The sequence below is a fragment of the Budorcas taxicolor genome, chromosome 1, assembly GCF_023091745.1.
Source record: "Budorcas taxicolor isolate Tak-1 chromosome 1, Takin1.1, whole genome shotgun sequence".
NCBI lineage: Eukaryota > Metazoa > Chordata > Mammalia > Artiodactyla > Bovidae > Budorcas > Budorcas taxicolor.
In genome coordinates this window covers 21,620,901-21,645,064 of record NC_068910.1, presented here as the reverse complement: position 1 = coordinate 21,645,064, position 24,164 = coordinate 21,620,901, and the positions used below count along the sequence as shown (strand labels likewise).

Here is a 24,164-nt window from a genome sequence, read left to right as displayed (position 1 = left end):
TGCCAAAATTGGGGATAAAGCTTCCTAATTTCTGTATGTAAGATTAGAAAGTTGTCTTGGATATTCCCAAATAGTAACATTTTCAAGGCTAAACAGCAGTGACTGCTTTTTTCTGGACGTTATTCTAGTTTATGTGGTAGAAAAAACTTCATGTATTTACCCCTAAATGAGTCAACATGCTTTATTTCCTTTTTTTTTTTTAATGAAAACAATAACTGACACTTTTAAATGTTTCACAGTTTCCCAGAACTACTGCACAGACAACTGAACTAAATGATCTTTATTAAGAGCGCATCCAATACTGTATTCTAGTCTGTGATCCTTACCCTAGGCCTGTCACTTTCCCAAGCCATGCTAGAGTGACCTTCTATGCCATTTGTCCCTGATATAACTGTATCAGAAACACCTAAGTGAGAAACGAGGCCTCTTCTGATCTTAGAATGCCAAATGACTGAGAACAGTGAGAATGAAACCAGACATCATTGTAAATATGTACTTCCTTCACACATCTGGCTCTGTAGCCATGACCTTAGCCAGAACTTTATTGGGAAGTCTCATGCAAGTGATCTCTCAATTTTTCTCACTTTGTAGAATGGTGATATTCATCTCCAAAGTAAAACAATTGTTAAAGTGAGATTGGCCAAGGGTGGCTGGAGACATCACAATACTGGGTGGAAAGAAGTCCAATGTTTTTATGTAGCTTTCATTTTGTGGGGCTTCCCTGGTGGCTCAGACACTAAAGAATCTGCCTGTAATGCAGGAGACCTGGGTTCGACTGGGTCAGGAAGATCCCCTGGAGAAGGGAATGGCAACCCACTCAAATATTCTGGCCTGGAAAATCCCATGGATGGAGTAACCTGGCAGGCTACAGTCAGTGGGCTCGCAAAGAGTTAAAAACAACTGAGAGACTTCACTCTCTTTTCATTTTGTGAATATTTTGATAGTAAACTCATATTATATATCTAGTTACTTATACCTGTTTCTACCTAAATTCCAACTCCCTTAAGGTATTTTGGACTAGATATCAACCAGGTGATACAGTGTTTTCCAATTTTAAGATCACTTCCTGAATTTCATCACTGGGATAAAGTCTCATTTAAAGGCAGCTGTTGAAACATTTGTTAACCATACTTTTCCATCTTAAATATTTATTTTTTCATTAAAATTTGTCAAGCCCCAATAGAGAGGAAATTGTGTATTAAATAGTTTCTCACTTGGTCTAGTGTGTTTTCGTCTCATTTCCAAGGTCAGATGGTCTTAACAGAAAGACAACGTACACACAATCTGTTCCATGACAAGGCAAAATGTGCAGCACAGGAAGTCAAGTGGAATAATTTTCACAAAGTGATTGTGAATTCGTTGCAACTTAGCTCATCAGAAGCAAAAGTAAACTCTCCAAACTTTCCATGCCAATGAAGATCAGTGGGTCCCTTGCTGTCATCACAACCTAGTGCCCTAGAATATACCTTAGAAATATTGTTATGATTATTGTGAAAGTGGCTCAGTCATCTCTGACTCTTTGCGACCCCATGGTCTATACAGTCCATAGAATTCTTCAGGCCAGAATACTGGAGTGGGTAGCTGTTCCCTTCTCCAGGGGATATTCCCAACCCAGGGATCTAACCTAGGTCTCTCACATTGCAGGCAGGTTCTTTATCAGCTGAGCCACCAGGGAAGCCCTTTGGGTCAAACCAACCTAAGAAAACCAACAGAGAGGACTGAAAAATGCCAAAGTAGGCAGGATCCCCTTTTGTACCATATTAGGTTGCAGACTGGAATCAAGATTGCTGGGAAAAATATCAATAACCTCAGATATGCAGATGACAACACCCTTATGGCAGAAAACAAAGACAAACTAAAGAGCCTCTTGATGAAAGTGAAAGTGTAAGAATTAAAGATTTTAAAATTAAAAAAAAAAATAATAATAAAAAAAAAAAAATAAAAGAACCCAATCTCCAGACTCAAAAAAAAAAAAAAAAAAAAGAAAGTGAAAGTGGAGAGTGAAACAGTTGGCTTAAAACTCAACATTCAGAAAACTAAGATCATGGCATCTGGTCTCACCACTTCATGGCAAATAGATGGGGAAACAATGGAAATATTGAGAGACTTTATTTTGAGGGGCTCCAAAATCACTGCAGATGGTGACTGCAGCCATGAAATTAAAAGATGCTTGCTGCTTGGAAGAAAAGCTGGGACCAACCTAGACAGCATATTAAAAAGCAGAGACATTACTTTGCCAACAAAGGTCCATCTAGTCAAAGCTATGGTTTTTCCAGTGGTCATGTATGGATGTGAGAGTTGGACTATAAAGAAAGCTGAGTGCCGAAGAATTGATGCTTTTGAACTGTGGTGTTGGAGAAGACTCTTGAGAGTCCTATGGACTGCAAGGAGATCCAACCAGGCCATCCTAAAGGAAATCAGTCCTGAATTCTCATTGGAAGGACTGATGCTGAAGCTAAAACTCCCAATACTTTGGCCATCTGATACGAAGAACTGACTCATTTGAAAAGACCCTGATGCTGGGAAAGATTGAAGGCAGGAGGAGAAGGGGACAACAGAGGATGAGATGGTTGGATGGCATCACCGACTCGATGGACATGAGTTTGAGTAGGCTCCGGGAGTTGGTGATGGACAGGGAAGCCTGGCGTGCTGCAGTCCATGGGGTCACAAAGAGTTGGACATGGCTGAGCGACTGAACTGAACTGACTGAGGTTACAGGCAGAATTGGATAGTTCCTTTGACTGCAAGAAATTTTGTGACAAGATAATCTAGTATTATCTAGTGTTGGTCACTCAGTCGTATCCAGCTGTTTGCAACGCCATGGACTGTAGCCCTCCAGACTCCTCTGTCCACTGGGATTCTCCAGGCAAGAATGCTGTAGTCAGTAGCCATTCCCTTCTCCAGGGGACCTTCCCCACCCAGGGACTGAAGCTGGGTCTCCTGCATTGCAGGCAGATTCTTTACCATCTGAGCCACCAAGGAAATACTATCTAGATAGGATGGTAATTAAAAGATTCCGCAATAGTATTTATATGCCTTCATGGAGCTTCTCATCTGCAGGGAGCAATTTGTCTCCTGAGAGAACAGAGTGAAGGCACATTCCTTGGTCACTATTTCTCCCGAAAAGCAAGTCAGTCAAATAAGTCTCAGAAGAATCCGGTGAAAGGAATTCATGGTTTTTGTAATTACTTGACTAGCAATGGGGGGCTGCTTGATACGTAACCCTTTGCTACGTGATTAACAGAGTAGATAACTACCCTGCCCTACAACATTTCCCAAAGTAGGTTTTATTTAATTCAGATTATAGTTTACATATAAGAGCTTCCCTGGTGGTTCAACAGTAAAGAATCCACCTGTCAGTACAGGAGACACAGGTTTGATCCCTGGGTCAGGAAGATCCCCTGGAGGAGGAAATGGCAACCCACTGCAGTATTCTTGCCTGGACAATCCCATGGACACAGGAGCCTGACGGGCTACAGTCCGTAAGGACAGAAAGAGCCAGACATGAGCAACTGAGCACAGCACAGCAGAGAGAAGGTATACACACATGTAAACATTGTAGTAATCAATTAGTAACTGTAGTAGTGATTCTGCCAGATAGCAGTTCTGGGTTTCTAAATCATGTTTCCGAGCATCGTTTCATGACTTTGTTTGGTCAACCTACTTTCACAAGAGGTTTAATTCTAGCCCCACTGAGGAGAGGAGGAAATAGACTGGCAGAGATGAACATGCTCAAGTTTTTCCTGTGGAAGTCAGAAGCAGAATAATCATGGCAGATGCCTTTTTTTATAAGTAGGAAAAAAAGAAAGGTGTAGAAGCGTGGAGATCCCAATATTCACCAAGAGAGAAAGGGAGTGACAGTGATTGTCCCTGGAGAATGCCTCAGGACTGTGTTCCGCATGGAAATACTGAAGGTAGGAAGAGGCTCCCATGTCTCCATAAACTTTAGCTTGGATACCTTAGAGAATGAAAAGGTTTGAGGTTCTCTCACTTCTGAAGCCAAAATAACATTTTTAGTCTTCCAATCAAGAGCCTGAATCTCCCTTTAAAAAAAGAATTATTTATTTATATTTGATTGCCCTGTGTCTTTGTTGCCATGCAGGGACTTTCTCTAGTTGCAACAGGCGGAGGCTACTGTCTCTCTAGTTGCAATGAGCAGACTTCTCTTTGCAGTGGCTTCTCTTGTTACACAGCACAGGCTCTAGGTGTGCAGGCTGAGTAGTTGGAGCTCGCAGGCTCCACAGACATTTGGGGTCCTTCTGGACCAGGGATCAAACCCTGGTCCCCTGGATTGGCAGGGAGATTGTTAACCACTGGAGCACCAGGAAAGCCCAAGCCTGAATCTTTCTTAGAGTGTGGAGAGTGATTGCTGTTGGCTTTGTTTGCCATTTCAGCCAAGTGTTTCAAGAGAGAGTTCCTGTTCTCAGTGATGTTCTTTGCTTGGTTAGAAGCCCCTCATTTAATATTTCACATTATATTATTTTGCCTGCAGCTAGCTTTCCTGAGTTAAACCTCATAATTAATTGAATAAAAGTGAATCATTGATAGTAATTCTAAAGAAAATCTAGCAGAGTGAGGCAGTCACATGGGGAGGGAAAGTAAGCATGTGATTCTGGATCTTATCTCAAGACCTAAAAATGAATTTGGAGCTTCGTCAATACTCCTGAAATTCTTTTGCTCTGACATCTTTCTTTGTGCATCTAACACAGAATCCTGCAAATAGTTTTTCCATTTACCTGAAGGTTTATGCCACTTTCATGAAGCTACCGGTAGAGCCAACATGGACCATTCATGTCCTTATTTTCCTCTAATCAACTAAAATGAAAAACTAAAATGATAAAGCAATTATCCTTCAATAAATTAAAAGAAACTAAAATGAGATGACTGATGGTGATCGCTCCCTTGCTTTGTCTTCTCCTTTATGACCTTGAACAAATATTTGAATTGCAGCTATAGTTGACAAAATGGTTTCACGTCTAGACCCTCAGTATGATCTTCAAAGTAGATTTTTGAGCTTGAGAGCAGGACTGGCAGGAAAGGACTTAGCCGTGGTTTTATCATCATATTAATAATGCTAAATGTCTTCATACAGAGTTTGCCTCATTCCCTACTAGTTTCCCTCCCTTATCATTGGTCCTGGGTGGTAGTAGTATTACCTGTTTGTTTTGCAGACGAGGAAACTGAGCCATGTTTTCTTAGACATCATGACTTACCAACTCTGCACTGGGACTTTATCTCAGTCTTCCAATTACAATCAGAATTCACCTATGACTTTAAGTGAATTTACCTAATTCACATCCCTTTGCTCCTAATTGCCAGTTATCAGAATATCAAACCACACTTCTATGGCTTATTATTTATGTATGTTTTCATAACTTTTTGGATGCTTTGTTTAATTTTTATTTTTCTCATGTGTCCTTTTGTCCTAATTTTTATTTGCACTGTTTCTTTTCTTTTCTGTTCCTAATTAATCATCCTTCTGAAAGTTTGCTAAAGAGTGGGTAAGTGCATTTTCCTTTCCAATTAGCAATGTTTTGCTTTGTTATTTTTTATTAAGGAAATATGGAATAATTCAAATGGATACTAGAATGATCTAATAAATGTCAAGGAGCTGGCATGCAGTATCTTCTGTTGAAATCGCTTTTCCTTTTTCCCTGGCATTTACAGCAGATTTTTGTTAGTGTGGAGATTTGTTTTTGCATTACTGTTTAAGTTTTAATTGACAGTGGCAGTACGATAAATTGAAAAGCTTAGCAGTCTCAGGAGAACCTATAAACCTGGGTCTGCTTCTCCACAAATGAAGAAACTGAGTAACTGCCACAGGAGTTCCTAGAGAGATGCTTTGCCTTTAGACTGAGTCAACCCATGGAGTTATAACTGGGCGGCTCTCAGGCGGTAACCCAAAGGATCTGATAACTTGAGAACAGTTTGTGCAAAATCAGTCAGTCTTGGTCACATTCCCTTTGGAGTTTGTGATTCCCAAAGTAACATCACCCAGCAGTTTCCTAAAGATAATTTTCATCCTCTATATTAAATCAGTGCGGTGTCTTGCTTTATAAGACCCAGATCAACACACTGCCAGACCATTTGTTAAGCCACCCCTGCATCCTATTTGTAAATGTGTGTGTCTACACATATCAAAGCCAGCAAAAGCTTTGGGTAAGGAACGATGTGTCTGGTCATTTTTATTTTTTTTTAAGAGCTTCTGATCTTTCTTCTTCAAAGACATGGAGTCAGAATCTTACAGCTGCTTCTGGGACTATGGAAATAAAATAGGTCTGCCGGCCACATTTTATTTATAAATTGTGTTGTCTAAAAATTACTGATGGATGCAGTGCCAGCACCTCCCAAACATGCTAATGTTTGTCTTTCTGTGTTCTTTAGCATCAATACCATTCAAAAATAGACGAACTAATTGAAGAAACTGTTAAAGAAATGATAACACTCTTGGTTGCAAAGGTAACCTTCAGCTTCAGGTGAAATGTTTCATTGTGAATATTGCTTTGTTATGTCTGCGTTTCCATTAAAATGTAACACGTTAAAAAGTTGCGCTGGGTGCTTGTATTTCTCAGGAAACAAGATAGTATGTCCCCCAGCTGCAGCTCTGAAGGATTTTCTGATGATTGTGAGCCCGGTGAAGATGAATTGATCAAGTGGCATATGTTACCCTAATAAAAATTTGTCCCCCAATGTTGCAGTAGGTTATGCGGGAAATATTTGTTTTGTTTTTCAGCCCTGACAAAGTTAGCTTTTTAAAAACAGAAAGTTAAATGGTAATAAGGAATTCTGCCATCATGAAAACCCCCTTTCCCCTCGTTTCACATGCAGTGAGAGTCATAATAAAACATAAAAGTCAGATAAAGCTATTTCAGTCACCCTCATGAATTATAGAATTTTAACTAAGTAATGCTGAATGGGAAGACATTTATATTTGCCAGTACTAAACTTCTGTTTCCCCAAAATTACTGATAAAATACAAATAAAAATAGATTGGATTAAATGTAGTGCTAATATGTAACGTAAAAACTGCTTTGCGCAGTTTTGGATTTTGAAAAGTACATTTAATATTATCGCATGCTATATGCAACTCAATAATATTTTGTCACTTTGCACTTCTGTAACACTCTATATTTGCAATCACATAATAATGAAGAGAAAGCCGAATAAGTCAAATATTTCTATGTAAAGGCAGTCTCTTCCTTTCCCCAAAGACAGGAACCAAATAATAGAACTTAAAAATGAGCAAGAGCTCATTGCTGGTCCCTGGGAGGTTGGGAAATGTTGCTCTTTATTATGAGCAATTATAGTTTGAAATAATGATTCTTTTCCCTTTTTGCTATTTTGCTAGTTCGTTACAATCCTGGAAGGAGTGCTTGCAAAATTGTCCAGATATGATGAGGGGACTTTGTTTTCTTCTTTTCTGTCATTTACCGTAAGTAAAGAGCTTCTTTCTTTCCTGGTGTGTGTTCTAGTTTGGGTTGGGTTTAGGAGCGAGGTGCTTTTTATGTCATTTTGGTTTAGGTTTGTATACATATGTTCATTGCGGTCAACTGCTAATGTATAATAATAACACAGGAAAATAAGCAAAACAGTTCATAACAACAAGTAATCCAAATCATTTCTATTTAATTTTGAATATATAATATGTATGTATGTATATGCATGTACACAGAGACATATATGTCTCTATTAATACATGTATGTATCCAAAGAGGGTTGCCAGTCTGTGCTCACCTTAGCTAGCTTAGGTATTTCTGGGCTCCTTTTCCTGCAAATGAGGAGAATTAATTTTAGAGATTACCAAGCAGAGATCAAAAAGTCAGATAGAGCTCCTAAGTAGGTTTTGTTTGGTCCTCACCATATCCGGTACACTTTTCTTTACTGAATTAGCTGCCCACGTTTAAGAATCAAGAGAACTCAGAGATGTCAGTTTTGGGGGGTTTCTTCATAAGGCAGGCAGTCGGCACCCTTCGGTCTGCATGTGTGCACTGCAGCAGTCTGCTGGAGCTCAGTCGGTAGGCCCCACAGATCAGAGAGGTGTTTACCAGTTCCCTGTAGCCCCTTTGCTTGCCATTTTGCTCATTCCTGTACTGGCCTGGGCTTGGGAGTTTACAACTTCTGCTGCGCATGATCCAATCTGTGCACATTCGGAAAAGCTCTAATTCTGTGCCAACATGCCGCGTGGACACAGAAGTGTGATAGGTCATTGGCAGAAGCCAGACTCATTCTCTGTAGGTAAGTGATCCATGGAGATGGTGGCTTAAATGGGCTACCAGTTCACCCTTCCTTCTGTGCGAGGTGGGCACCGCCGCTGCGTGCTTTCTTGCCATTTCTCACAGCAAGGTTTTTGCTGGCTGGTAGACCAGCTGTTTTCCTCTCACAACACCGTAAGAAAGGCAGTCAGTTTAGGACCTGCTATTTATGGGTCCTTCAAAACCTCTCTTCTAGGAGATGAAGAATCTCCTAGACAGGCATCGAATGCCAAGGCAGAGCCCAGCACGGGCCAGAGGAGGAGCACATCGTCATCTGTGGAATCCAGCAGACCTGGGTTCAAATCCCATTACCTGTATTAACCAGCTGTGTGATCTAGAGTAGCTGTCTCATCCTCTCTGAGCCTGAGTTTGCTTCTGGTTTGTAGGAGGCATGCAATTGCGTCCTTTTGTTTTCGCTTTATGTTTCTCTGTGTTAATTCACATCAACTACCAATGTTGTAGGCAAGTGGAGAGTAAGTAATTTCTTCTGTAATGAGCTGTCATGATGATAATAATGTGAGTGAAAGACTTGGCATAGTCATAACACATAGTAGGTTTCAGTAAATGGCAGCCTTGATTAATAAAAGATAACTAAGAAGGTGATTATGCATTACAAACTTAATACATAGTTACAAGTTCTTTGCAAATATATCCTGCTTTGGTCTTTCCCTAATACATATATTAGATTTCCTGGGAATTAAGGGAAGTGTAGACAGAAAACATTTAAAGCAATTTTTAGATTGTATGTATATGCTTTATCTATGTGCCCAGCTTATTTTGATATGCAGTTCTGACTTTCCCAAGTGTAAGGATTAAACTTAGTCCTTAAAATGTGATGGCCTTGGTCTCTGGAATCTGTTCACAAAGTTGGGATGGGAAAAGGATGATGACAGAGAACAGCAGTTTGATTCACTCAGTAGGACCACGCATGATGTGTCAAAGCCGAAAGGAACCCTGTCCAACCCATTTCTTTGATGAACCAAAAAACCAAGGCCCAGAGACAGGGAGTAATCTGTCTAAGGTCACTCAGCAGCTGGAGGAATGAGGACAGGAACTTAGGTCTTCTGCCAGCTTCTCCCCACCACCAAACAGCTTCCTGGAGAGAGTGGCATTCAGCTGGCAATTGCCTGACACTAGAAGGCAGATGGGCATGTGAGCAGGAAAGATTCATAAAGAAGGATTCAGGGCACACGAGCAGGAAATATTAGATAATCTCTCATTCCTCAGTGAAGTCATGGAAATGGTGAAAAGAGGCAGAACTATAGGCAGCACTTTTGGAAAACGCTATCCTGACACCCACAAAAGAGAACCACTTTCTTTGAGTCTTCATTTTGAGCAACTGTTTTCGCTGCACTGGATTTGAACCAGTGCAAACCATAAAAGCCCCTCTGCTCTTCCTGGAGCAGAATTCAGTCCTCTAAGGACCCCACCCTAATGCCAGGGGAACATTCCTTGCTTACCAGGGGACCTGGTGAAAGGTGGTCCGGAGGTGACAGGAACATGGGGCCAGGGGGATTCTCACAGCAGGGGTAGAAGCAAAGAAGACCCAGCACATGCCAGAATGTTCGTGCTGGAATTCTCAGCCTCTCCATCTCCCCTTTGGGAGACATTTGCAGCCGCGCAGCCCGCCTCGTGAAGCTCCTGTCACTGCGGGACACTGCAGGGCTGTTGGTGGGCCCGTTACTTCCCCTCCTTAATGACACTCCTCCCACACTCTCGGCTCCCCCAAGGCCAGAAGCACCCACTTATCATTTGCAGCCTGTGTTCTCATCCCTGCCGGTGCTCCAGCGCTGGAGGAGGCAAGCTATGCAGAGAGGTGGCAGGAATGTCTCCACACGTGGATCCTGGGCTCCTGCCCGAATCTCATAGAGCCTTTGAAGACTGCCTGCGGCGCCGTGGTGTTAACCATCCCAGAGCGGGGTGGAGGTCGGAGGGCTGCGTGGAGGCAGCAGGTACTGTGGACCAGGCCTTGACACCAAGGACAGGGGGACCAGCCAGGAGTCCTGCGACCGCGGACAAAGGCTTAGGGATGCTGCCGACAGCCTGGCAGGGCTTCCTTCACTCGCTCCCATTTCCGATTCTGTTCCTTAAGCATTACTGTGCACTCACCGCATCCCCGCCCCGGGGGGGCTGCCAAGTCTGAGCCGTGTGCTCTGCCCCCCAGAAAGCTGACAAGTACCGACAAATATGCCACCCTTTTCCCCCTCTTTCTCCCGCTGAGCGCCTCCTTTCCTGGGTGGGCTTGATTTCATGGTCCAAGCCAGACATTTTGGAAAACGTCTGCAGTGGCACAGAGCAGGCAGGAATATTTATTTCTCGTCTCCATCTGCATTGCTTCCTCTCTTGGAGAGGAGCTGGGGGGAGGAGGGAGGAGGAGATGTGTCTTCTCCGTGCCAGCCCGAGAGGCGCCCAGGCACACCCCTCCTCTCCTCCAGCCCCAGCAGCGGTAGCAGCCCGGGATTTAGGGAGGCAGGCGCCTTTCGAACTTTTGAAAGATCAGCCCAGTTGGAAGTCGCAATTAGCAACCATCCGCCCATTTCCCCCGACTGCAAGATGTGCTTTTGTGTGGGTTGCCTGCCTGGAAGACTCCCTGTCTTTGTGGGTAGCTTGGCGCTGTTCTTTTAGGAGGCCAAGAAGGGGGCCAAACAGGTGTCCAGGTTGTCCTCCCAGCAAGTTAGAATCTTTGCCTTGGTCCTCTCCAGGTGTTACCAAATTGTTGTTTCTAGAATCCATCTGTTGGCTCATGCATTCACTCACCTGGTGTGTGTTTACCCCAAACCTGTGTGTTGCAGATCATGTCAGTGCCAGAGACCCAGCAGTGAGTGCGGGTGGCATGTTCTCTGTCCTTTGGGAGCTTACACTGAGGATGGGAGACAAAGAAAAAGAAGAGAAAGTTATTGGGGCTGGGGCCACTGCTGTACAGACCACAAACTGGAGACAGAGAGAAGGTGGGGGGGCGCGGTGTTCCTTCAGCTGTGATGGTCCTGGACAGTCTCTCCGAGGAGAAGATGGAGGAACCAGACTTAAAGGGACCAGACATGGGTAAAAAGGAGAGGAGATGCTTCTGGACAGAACAACAGCTGCCATGGCCACGTGGCAGGAAAGCAGAGAAGACATTTTCACAGGGTACTTTGAAAGGACCATCAGAAGGGTTTAGGGATTGAGTAGAGGGTAGATTCAGTTGCAGGGGACAAAGGTGGGAAGCTTGAGGAGTGTGATTTATGGAGAACTCAGCTAAGCCAGATGAGTCCTGAGAGTAAGGGATTTAGTGAAGAAAGACATTATAGTGTGGGGAGACTGGGGGCGGGACCCCAGCTCTGCCCCTCACCAGCAAACTGTGTGACCTGGGACACAGGACCACCCCTTGGCTTTGAATTCCTCTCAGTGTAATCTGATGATGGCTATGGTAGATGAATTTGAAAGTCCAAAATAGCTACAAGAGCTTCAGCTCCTATCCTTTAAGCACTTGCTAAGTGCCTGGCACAGGGCTAAGTGCTTTAAATATATTTTTTCTTGTCGAATCCTCTGAACAATCCTGCTGCAACAAGGCTCTCCTGCAAATGATGAAACTGAGGCTTCAGGAGGTTAAGCCCTGCAGCTTGGCCAGCCTTCTCTCTCCCTGTACACTCTGGAGCCTCCAAGGAAAAGGGAGGATGTAAGAGGCACCCACTGCCAGCAGACAGAATGATTACATCAGATTCCCTGAAGCCCCCTAAAATTTACCTAAGATTCCCCCCCATCACCCACATCCATTCGAGATGGTCACAGCATAGCATGGAAACTGCTCAGGTTAGGGAGGATAAAGGGCTGTTGAGGGGCCCCAGCTCCACTGTCTGACCCGTCTCCTAGGTCTCAAATTACCCTCATTCACCGTTTTCCCCTTTTGTCAGCATTGTAATTGTTTTGCCGCTTAGATATGAAATACGGTGGACGTGCTTCTCTTCCTGCTAGAGTCTGAGGCCAGGGCTGATGTTCCTGCAGATGAAGCAGCAGCTTGGACTGCTTCAGTGCAGAGCCCCTGAGGGCAGGCCGGAGAGCACGACTGCCAGCTCGGTCAAAGGCCAGAACTGGATCTAGGGTATTCACTTCTGTCCACAGAACAGTTTGATCAGGAAGCAGTTCAAAGTGTAGCGTGGGCTGAGGTTGGTCCTGACTTATCAGTGTTACCTCTGATGGCGTTCCATTTTTCCTTTGGCTTCAGGGAACACCAGCAAGGGAGAAATGGCTTTTTACAGTGTGGGCTGGTGATGGCGGTATAGACAGAGAGGTCTTGGTTCTTCCTCAGAGGGTAACCTCATCAAATTATCAGATGCTAGGTTCATGTGATTCAAGTCATTTGGCTTCTGCACTTCAGAGTAGAGGTGCCTACCTTGGACAGAAGCACCGGCCATGGTAGTAAATGCTTCCATGCTTTGAACATGACGTGTGCCAGGCACAGTGCTAAGTGAATGACATGCATTTTCTCATCCAGTCCTCACAGTCACCCTATGTAATAGATATGATGATTATCCCATTTAACAGATGAGATAAGTTGAGTAATGTGCCCAGCTGAGTCTTACACAGCTGATAAAACTCCACCTTAGATCTACTGCTTAATTATCACCAGAATGTTATTCCCCGTAGAAGCTAAGAAACCCGTAGATGAAGGTAATTAGTGACTCTTCCCAGAACCATCGACTGTATGTGATCATTCTTAAGGGAAAGAGTCATCTATTTCTCACATCTCACCAGCAAAAGTATGTTATAATTTACCCACCAGCCAATTAGTTTTGCAGTAAAACCAAAGGAGTAGACACACAGCATCTCCCCACTTCCTTTATGCTATCTGAACAGTCTTTAGTTTTATGCTGCTCCATTCAACACATGTTTATGAAGCACCTACTATGTGCTAGGCACTGGGAGCTTAGCAATGAATGAGAGGAACATTCTCTCTTATTGTATATTCCTATGAAAGAGACCCTAACCCTAACCCAACAAGTAATTTACAAGCGTAGCGATTATTCAGTGTAGCTGATGCAATTGGACCATAGCGCAAAGGGACCCAGCCTCACCTGGGAGGCCATAGAGGAAAGGTGTTTGAGCAGAGGTCTAATAGATAAGTCAACTCTCACCTGGTAAAGAAGAAAACAAAGAATGTCCAAAGTACAAAGGCTTCGGGAAGAAAAAAGTAAAAAGTGAAAGTGAAGTTGCTCAGTTGTGTCCGACTCTTTGTGACCCCATGGGCTATAGGCTACCAGGCTCTTCCATTCATGGAATCTTCCAAGCAAGAGGACTGGAGTGAGTTGCCATTTCCTTCTCCAGGGTGTCTTCCCAACCCTGGATCGAACCCGGGTTTCCCGCATTTCTGGAAGACGCTTTACCATCTGAGCCACCAGAGAAGCCCCGAAGGTCTATTACACTCTGGAAACTGGAAGTTCATTGTGACTCAGGGTAGGGCCAGAGCCAAAGGGGGAAAATGACAGGGATGGAGTTGGATGGAGTTAAGGATCTAATCCTGAGCCTGTGGTTATGGGATTTAAGGGTTTGCATAGAGACATAATGGAAGTTGATTCAGGCGGAGAAGTTAAGAGAGGACATAGAGAGCCCAGCTGCCTTTTACAAGCTAGTGTTGGGTTTGCAGTCTTCTCGTTTTGAAGCTTTGAGCCACTAGTGGAAGGCAAGACTTAGGTTGTCTAATGTGTTTTGTTCACATGAACCAAACAAAAACAGCTTGCCCTGAAATGCTCAAGAACTGTAAAATACTGATCTGCTGTGTCTTCTATGGACTGCTTTCATCAGCTGCTCCCCAGTGTTTCAGAGCTTGACATCCACTTTGGGGTCTGTGACAGATAATTTTATCACCTAGTAGGACATCATCCTCATTCCAGTTCATGCCTTGTTAAAACGCACATGACAATTAACATATCTGCTGTGCAAGGCAGCCCTTCAGAAGAAATAAAGTAAGCATCCAAAGTTAACCATTTCCCTTAATATTTTTTAGTAAACAGATAAAGTATTCAGGGTGAACATGACACAGACCCAATGTTTTCTTTAGAACATGAGGTGCTGAACTATAGGGTAATAGGTCAGCTGTGAAAGAAATGCCTAACAAACTTGTGCATGGCTTCAAACAGAAAATAATCGTTCTGAAATTAAAAGATAGAGATTCTGACCAGACCTCTGAGTCACATGCAGTGGGAAACTTATCCCCAGAAAGGTAGAAGAAGAGACGTGATTGTGAAGCCCAGACTTACAGAAATGTGAGAAAGTCATTGAACATTTTGGAGTCTCACTTTCTTCATCTGTAAAGTGGTGATGCTAATGCCTACCTCAGAGACTCGAGGGAACAGTTAGGTACAAAGTGAGCATTGGCCTTGTATGATACCTGGCATGTTATGGGGGGGTCCCATAGATAGCCATTCGTAACCTTCCTTCAACCTTGAATATTCATTGGAAGGACTGCTGCTGAAGCTGTAATACTTTGACCACCTGATGTGAAGAGCCCACTCATTGGAAAAGACCCTGATGCTGGGAAAGACTGAGGGCAGGAGGAAAAGAGGGTGACAGGATGAGATGGTTGGATGGCATCACCAATGCAATGAACATGAGTTTGAGCAAACTCTGGGAGATGGTGATGGACAGGGAAGCCTCATGTGCTGCAGTCCATGAGGCTGCAAAGAATTAGGCACAACTTAGCAAGTAAAGAACTAAAGAGTCTCTTGATGAAAGTGAAAGAGGAGAGTGAAAAAGTTGGCTTAAAACTCAACTTTCAGAAAACTAAGATCACGGCATCCAGTCCCATCACTTCATGGCAAATAGATGGGGAAATAATGGAAACAGTGAGAGAATTTATTTTGGGGAGCCCCAAAATCACTGCAGATGGTGACTGCAGCCATGAAATTAAAAGATGCTTGCTCCTTGGAAGAAAAGTTATGACCAACCTGGACAGCATATTAAAAAGCAGAGACATTACTTTGCCAACAAAGGTCCATCTAGTCAAAGCTATGGTTTTTCCAGTGGTCATGTATGGATGTGAGAGTTGGACTATAAAGAAAGCTGAGCGCCGAAGAATTGATGCTTTTGAACTGTGGTGCTGGAGAAGACTCTTGAGAGTCCTATGGACTGCAAGGAGATCCAACCAGGCCATCCTAAAGGAAATCAGTCCTGAATACTCATTGGAAGGACTGATGCTGAAGCTGAAACTCCAATACTTTGGCCACCTGATACGAACTGACTCAACGAAAAGACCCTGATGCTGGGAAAGATTGAAGGCGAGAGGAGAAGGGGACAACAGAAGATGAGATGGTTGGATGGCATCACTGACTCGATGGACATGAGTTTGAGTAGGCTCTGGGAGTTGGTGATGGACAGGGAAGCCTGGCGTGCTGCCGTCTATGGGGTTGCAAGGAGTTGGACACGACTGAGCAACTGAACTGAATGACTGAGCAAATAAGCAACAACAACCTTCCTTCATCTTAAACCTGTGGGAAGGTTGAAATGACCCTAATGCTTTTAACGAGCAGTTTTCTCACTGGTTCAGTCCTTAGCATAGCATCTTTTCTCCTAAGCAACCCAAACTATTCTGTAACAGAAGCAACCAAAACTCTCTTATAAGTTCTTATAACTTCCATTTCAGCACATTTCCATATCCAGAAATTGGATTCCTCAAAGATGTTTTCCATTAACTTTAGTATACTTTTAGCATTTCTCACTTTAATTCTTCAGGAACTTTTCATTCATACATGATCTCTAGAATACCTCTCTATTAATCAAAATAGTTCCATTACCAGAGTTGAATCTTCCATTCTCCAAGCAAATGTTAAATTGAGCCAAGTTCAACATACAGCAAGCCATACTTACTTGTCAAGTTCTGCCCCTTACCATATTATAATCTTGAACAAATTAATTAACTTCTTATCTTAATTTACTGACCCATACAATAGGAATAATAATACCTAGATTATGTGGTATTTTTAGAAATAAAATGAGAAAATGCTATATATCTGCAATGGGATAAGCATTCAGGGTCACAAAGAGTTGGACAGGACTGAGCGACTTCACTCAAGCATTCAGTGCTTGTTTTAATACTGGTATGTTTGTGGTTGTTACTGTGGTTATATCACTGAGTCCTGAGTATTACAGTCAGTTACTTAATCAGCCACCATGTTTTAAATGATGGCTCTATGCGAATTATTGAGCTAGAGTTGTAGACTAGGGAAGACTTTTTTTAAAAAGACTTGATTCCTTTTAACTGAGAGGTACAATCTAGAGTCCATACAAAGCAAGGACCTGAGATTTTCTGGTCCACTGTTCCCAGTGATGTGCTCAGTTTCTACCTGCTGTTAAGAGCAAATTCTTTGCAGTCCTTTTCATGTTCACCTTTAGTGATGTCTTGTTGGAAGCTTGACATTGACCTAGTAAAAGTGCTTATACCACAGAAATTAGCAGATTCTACCAACCAAGGCTGCTGCTTCTGCTGCTTCTTCCCTATCTTCCTCTTCCTCCTCCTCCTCCTCCTTCTTTTTGACAGCCTTTCCTAGTGTATCACTGAGTATTTACCAAATGTAGCGGACAGTCTACATGTTATGTGAGAAGGTGTCGGATGTGGCAAAAACTCAGTATTAAATAACACCAGTCAAGTTGTGAGGAAGTTATTTCTTTTTTAATTGTATTTCCCTCCATATCCTTCTATCAGGGAGAAAGTTTCCTTTGAGTGTTTGCCTGTCAGACTTCTCCAAATTTTCAGATCTTCATGCCCAACAAAAAGAGAGACAGAGAGAATGAGCAGCCTCAGACAGCACCCTTAGCAGGCAACCCTGTCTACCTAGAAAGTAATAACTTCGTCATACGTATGTTGTATTTATTTTTACGCTTACCTTCTCTTCTTGAGAGTGATCCTGAGTTTCCATTTACGGCAGTGATACCAGGTTTCTTTTTAGAATTAAGTATTTAAAAAGTGAGCCCATTTAAAGGAGAATATTAAGTAAATAAGTAAATACAATACATACAGAGGGCCCATGGGCAATAGCCCAAATCAGGAAGATGGTATTGATGCCAAAAGTTTGGGAAGTTGTGATACATTCTAGCCACCCCTTTCTGCAGTTGTTTACACTGAGACCAGAGAAGGAAAATGACTTGAGCAAGTCATTTTGACATAGAACCCAGACCTCCCGTCTTATCAATGTGTTTGTTTTCCCTGATCTTTACCTGAGATGCAGTAAAGAAAAAAAATGCGGGGGAGAAAAAAAGCTTCACTCTGTAGCAGACCTCGCCTGGCTATAAGAGGTTATCTCTGGCAGCAGCAGTAGAAGCACTGTATACCCTTGAGTTCAAGGTGAGGCAGCTGCAGGGATAGGGGAAGGCAGCAGGGGTGACAAGTGGTGCCCTCATGTAGAAACATTACTGTTCAGTACAGGCTACCTTGGCTCAGCACCAGGGCCATGTGGAAGCAAGGACACGAGTAAGACATGGCCCCTGGCCTCTTCCAGCTTACGTTCAGTTGGGCTTCTTGGTGCTGAGAGATGTTTACAAGATAAAGCCCGAAAATGGCAGAAGTGGGCAAGGGCCCCCTACTATTGTTTTTTCTTTATTTTCTGGCTGTGCTGGGTCTTCGCTGTGGCAGGCAGTCTCTACAGTTGCTGTGTGCGAGCTCCCTGCAGTGGGTTCTGTTGTTGCAGGCACTAGGGCAGGTGGGCTCAGTGGGGGCGGCACATGGGCTTAGTTGTCCTGGGGCAGGTGGAATCTTAGTTCCCCAACCAGGGGTCGAACCTGCGTCTCCTGCATTGAAAGGCAGACTCTTCACCCCTGGACCACCAGGCAAGTCCCAATATAATCAAATCAAAACAAGCCTTTATTCCTTCATGGAGAGTTTCCAGAATTAAAGCTCTCCATTCTGCATTTCCACGTTTCCCCTAAAGTGAGAGGATGTCACGTCAATAAGTACATGGAAGAGCAGCTCAGTAGCCTTGAGAGGGCACAGACCCTGGAGTCCAGTGGACCCACGTTCACACACCTGCTCCGTGACACTGCCAACTTGGGGTCCTTTAAAAGTCACTAAACCTCTCTGAGCCTCAATTTCCTCATCTCTAAAGGGTAATAACCATCACCCCTCCCAGTGTCAGGGTTAATTACCAATAAATCGCTTAGCCTCGTGCCAGGGAAATAATAAGCTTGTGACCATTGTTGAGTCTCAGCAGCATGAGAAGAAAGAGTGGTTTTGGAGGAGCCCTTGAGCCTTGCAGAAATCCTCCCTGGGAAGTAATGGTTGGGACAGAAATGAGGGAGAGTGGAAAGAAAAACAGGTCTCCTTCCATCGGGCATCTGTTCGGAAGCCCCAGGGGGGAAGAGAGATGAGAACATACACTTCCTGGACCCAGTCTCGGAGCACAGTACCCTGAGCAACAGGAGACGCGAACAATTCTCCTCGTTAATGAGGCTCCGGCGCCTAATCAGCGCATGGAACAGAATGCTTTTGCTTAATAGAGATCATTTCCCTGCCTCTTGCCCAACTCCCCAGCAGTGCCAGCAGCTCTTTGTTTGATGAAAGGTGGGGACTTAGAGTAGTGTGGTGGGATGGGCTGGAGGAGGTATTATTACCCTCATTACTATGATAATAGTTTAATCACGATCAATATTTATGAACATGCACAGAAGCCGTGCAGTCAACCAGCAGCCCTGCAACTCATGTTCTTGCCTAAGGAGGCTTTCCAGGGAAGCCTGGGCTCTCTCCTACCTTCCCCCAGTCCCTCTGAAGCTCTCCAGTGGTCCTCAGAGGTTATTTCAGAATATCCATGATGGTTCCATCAGTTGTTACATATGAAGTCTTGTTGTGATGATAGGTGAATATCATCATAATATTACCTCCTTGGACTTCTCAGGTGGCGCTGGTAGTAAAGAACCCGCCTGTCAATGCAGGAGACATAAGAGGCGCGGGTTTGATCCCTGAGTCAAGAAGATCCCTGGAGGAGGGCATGGCAACCGACTCCAGTATTCTTGCCTGGAGAATCCCATGGACAAAGGAGCCTGGAGGCTTACAGTCCGTAGGGTCTCAAAGAGTCGGACACAAATGAAGCAACTGAGTGCAGACCCTCTTTGCTTTTCAAAGTAGATCCGTAAGCCATGATCTGGATTTTATCCTCAAACTTAGGTAAATTGTTTTGTGAACAAAGGTGTGGCAGGGTAGGGGGCAGCATAATGCAGTAATGAATCCTTTGAAGTCAGATCCATTTTTGTTCAGATCCCAGGTTTGCCTTATGTTAGCTGTGTTCCCTGGGGAAAGCAGCTTAACCTCTCTGAGTGATAGTTCCTTCACTTGTAAAATGAGAAGACATGTTATGAAAAGAATTGGCTAGATACTGTAAATTAGGCATCCGTATTTTTATGTACAACTTCATATCAAGTGACTTCCCCGGTAGCTCAGTCGGTAAAGAACCTGCCTGCAGTGCAGACCTGGGTTTGATCTCTGAGTGGGGAAGATCCCCTGGAGAAGGAAATGGCAAACCACTCCAGAATCCTTGCCTGGAAAATCCCATAGACAAAGGAGCCTGGTGGGCTGCAGTCCATGGGGTCGCAAAGAGTTGGGCACAACTGAGTGACTAACACTTTCCCTTTCACTCTATATCAAATGTTCTTTCTGTGTTGTCTGTGAAAAGACAATTGCTTTCCCAAAATTCATAGAGCCAGTCATTGAAAAAACAATAGTGAGAGTCTGAATTTAGAATCCAATACTCTCTGTCTCTCTCATCTGAAAAAAAACTGTTTTAAGTTCCACTTACAGGCAATTTAGAGAAATTTTATTTGAAAACATTTTGATGCTTGACTCTTGTCTTTCAAATGTGAATCACATTTTGAAAGCCAGTGATTATCTTGCTGAGCAGCAGCCTTCTGATGACCTACCCATAAACAATTTTTGAGGTCACAGTTCCCACATCTGGTAAAAACAGCGCTTCTAAAATCCTGCCCTCCTAAAAAGGAAAGCAGAGGAAAATGGCCTCACACTGAGTGAGCGTCTGTGCGTCTGTGCGGCATGAGTTCGGCGCTGACACGGGCACAGCGCTTCCCAGTTGGCCAGAAACAACCTTGATCTGCAGCAAGCATTGGAAACACTTCAGCCCCTCTGGTGGCAGAGCTCTGGGAACCCGTCATGCTGTCTGCAATTCCAGATCCACTTCAGGGCTGTGTTTTGCTCCAGTGCTCAGAAAGTGTTGGAAGGGGCTTTCACTGTAATTGTCACTTGGCCCCAAGCAAGAGCCACCGAGGTTTGCTCAACTGCTCACCCGCACACACAGTCCCAGTACATCCACCCACTGGCACATTCTGTCTCCCCCAAGCCGTCAGTCCCTCGGTTGGCACTTGGAATTGATTCCTCTTCCCAAGATGCACTTAGAGATCCAGATTATGTATTGAGGGGGGTTCTGCTGCTCAGAAACATGATTTCAGTCAAGCAAAAACCTTGAAGAAGTTACCCTGGAGAAGATACAGTCTTCCTGCAAATGCTAGAATGCTGAAAATTCTATCGCTGGTTTTATTCTTTTTGCAATAATTTCTTATGAAAGAAATATACATATTTGAAATGTGAAATAGAACAGAGACACCGTAATAATTTTTTAAAAGCAACAGTTCTCAGTCCCATCTCTTTCCACTCTCAATCCCTTATTCCTCAAGAGACCCTTTTAAACAAGTTGGCTTTTCTCTTCCTAGCTCTAAGTGCTGTTCTTAAATTGCTCTTTCTGGTTTATCGATCATAGAGATGATTTTTTCCCCTGCTGTAGTAGGTAGAGCATTACTCACTTTACCCTCTCGGTTTCTCCTCCCAGCTCCCTTCTACTACAGGTGCATCTATATTACCAGCACTCCCTTGGAATCTTTATCACTTTACATAATTCCCACCCACCTTAAGTTCTTGTTTCATCCACAGGATGAGGCTCTTGACACCCATCGCTTCTTCCTTCACCTTGCTCCTTCTTCCAACTGATCTCGTGTTCTGATATGAGAATTGAATGATACACTTCTGCAATCTTATCACTAAAAAATGTAATAATCTATATGTATGAATGTCTCTTGAATCTAGACCAGAAGTGTCTGATAGAACTTTATTCAACGACGGAGCTATTCTATATCTCAACTGTCTGATACAATAGCCACCTGTACTGGAAATGTGGCTAGTTCAACTAAAAAGTTGGGTTTTTAGTTGCATTTCTTTTTCAGTTATCTAAATTTAAATAGCCACTTGTACCTATCTGATAGTGCAGGGCCAGACCAAGGTCAATATAAAGGTTTGACAACCTAGAACAACCTGATTTTCCAACAGAAATGATATTAAGAGCTGGCACATAGTTCTTACTGTGAACCAGGAGCTATTCTGAAAAGTCACTTAATAACCCATCTACTCCATGAAAAGTTCTATTATCCCCATTTTATAGATGAGGAAAGTGAGGCATAGAAAAGTGAAGTAAATTGTCTAATAAATGGTAGATCTAGAATTTGGCCCCACGTCGTCTAACCCCAGAGTCTGTGCTCTCAGCTGCTTCTCCACACTGCCTCTAAGCCCTGTTAGAATTGCCCACGTCCTTTTTCACATAGTTCCAATCTGCTGATTAATGATGGACTCATGTTTCTCCCATGTTACTGGCCTAAGCGATGCTTATCATGGGGGCTTATGTGCGTGTATAGCCCATTCCATCTCTGCCACACAACAAAAGAGAGCACAAGAACTAGAGACTGAGGACACAGAGGGGCACATGTAGGGATGCAAGGCAAATTAGCTGATCTTACTAATGGAATAGAAAGGCTGCTCCTTTAGCCTGCAGTTCCAACAGTAGTAACAGTAGCAAGTACTGAGCACTAGCTGTGTCCTCTATTATGCCCCGTGTGTGTATCATCTTAGTTAAATCTCATGACAGCCCAGAGAGCTACAGATGACGTATCTCAAAAGTACCGGGAATATTAATGAGCTGGTTCATAAAAAGCACTGAGAACAGAGCCTGGCACAGAGTGACTAGGCAGCAAACACTGCCTGTTGTAATCTTGCTGTCTCCCTGCCGGTTCTGCCTGCTGGGCACTGCTGCATTATCTGGTACCTGTGCAAAGGGTCTTTATTTATCTCTGTTGTTTTTTCCCTTTCCCTGTTAATGTAGTTTTTCCTAGAGCCTCATTTCCAGAGCTCTTGTTAATATTAAAATATTATTAACCTTTTGTTTTCCTGCTAGAATATTTATGAACTTTTCAAGGTGTGGGGAGTGTTCCCTGCTTCACATCCTTCCTAACAGCTGCCTCATACACCATCTAAGAGTTGCATTTCTGTAAGAAATCCAGAGAAGACCCTGAGCTCTGTTCCCTATTATCATAGATAAGGACAGGAGGCCAACAGGCTGGACAAATAGACAGTCAAATAGTTAATGGTCATACTGAGATGAGAAATGTGCATTTCATGATTTTTCACCACCCTCATCCCAGTGGCTTCCACTTAAGCAAGTTCTAGTCCAGAGGTCAGAAAATTTCTTCTGGAGAGAGCCAGATAGTGAATATTTTTGACTTTAGAAGTTGCATACTTTCTGTCACAGTAATGCATGCTCTGCCTTGTAGCATGAAAGCAGCTATCAGCAAGATGTAAATGAATGGGTATGGCTCTGTTCCAGTAAAACTTTATCGATGAATACTGAAATGTCAATTTCTTGTCATTGTCTCATGTCAGGAAATAAGATTCTTCTTTTGATCTTCTTTCATTTAAAAATGTGAAAACCATTCTTAGCTTGTGAACTACACAAAAACAGGCAGCAGACTAGATTAGACCCACAGGCAAGAGTTGGCCATCCTTTTTGCTAGTCTGTAAACTACAACTAAGAACTCACTTGGTACAGTCGCTCCCAGCTAACTACATGTGAGTTAGACACTAGTAACAATGTTAGCTAGTATTTCTTAAGCTCTTACTGTGTACCAGTTATTACGTTATTCCAGGGAGCACTGGAAGCTTCTATCCTGGGTACAGAATAAAGAGTACCATGCTCAGCAAGTCATTCTTTCAACACTTTTTAAATTTTTTATTTTATATTGGAAGATAGTTGATTGACAATTTTGTGTTCATTTCAGGCATACAACAAAGTGATTTAGTTATACATACACACATATCTACTCTTTTTCAGGTTCTTTTCCATACAGCTGATTACAGAGTGTTGAGTAGAGTCCCCTGTCTTTGTTGATTATTTTTTATTTAGCCTCCACTGTATACCAGGCACTGTAGATAGTGAGGAGAAAAGAAACAAATTCTTATTCCTCATGGAGCCCACAGTCTAGACATGAGGAATGTGATAAATGATAAAATTCAACTAATAAAGATAAAATCATTTTCGATAGTAGTGGTACAAAGTATGATACTGAGATACTGAACTGCCTCAACTCTCAAAAAAAAAATGATTTCTCAGATCTTCTTGGTTAGGGAAATGGAAAAAGAGGCAAAATAGCACCATGATCCTTGGCAGCAGATATTTCACAAACCAAGCATTGAAGTAGATATTGCTGGGCCCTTGAAAGAGCAGTGTGGTCAGCATTTTCTAGGCAAAGGCAGAGAAATCAGCTCAGAGCTCTTGGGAAGTCAAACAGAAACGGGTGGAGTCAGCTCGTGCAGAGAATAAATCGTTGGCTTGGTTGGTTTTTGTCTTTTTTTGTTTTTAAGGGACCACAGGGAGAAAGAGAGCTCAGGCGGTCGCTAAGGCAGTGGTATCTGTTCTGACTTCTTTTTTCTTCCATCTTTGCGTCCTACCCACCAGATTTCTGTTTGCAAAAAGGGCCTAATCCACTTTTTTTTCTTGTCTGTGCATTGATTTAATAGTATCAAACCCTGAGGTCCTCGTGGTCTGCACCTGGGTTGCTTTTTCCCCTAATGAAGCAAGAGAAGTGGTTTAAGCCCCCGCCGTGCTCCCTGTCAGAGCCACACAA

The 24,164-nt window shown here is 43.3% G+C and overlaps 1 protein-coding gene across 1 annotated transcript in view; it reads left to right on the top strand.

Moving 5' to 3' along the window:
• Positions 1–24,164, top strand: part of CADPS (calcium dependent secretion activator) — a 480,748-nt gene that overhangs the window by 407,265 nt on the left and 49,319 nt on the right. Inside the window, exons 29-30 of the mRNA XM_052657031.1 lie at positions 6,385–6,459; positions 7,349–7,432. Coding sequence (XP_052512991.1) covers positions 6,385–6,459; positions 7,349–7,432 — 159 coding nt within the window. The remainder of the gene's footprint in view (positions 1–6,384; positions 6,460–7,348; positions 7,433–24,164) is intronic.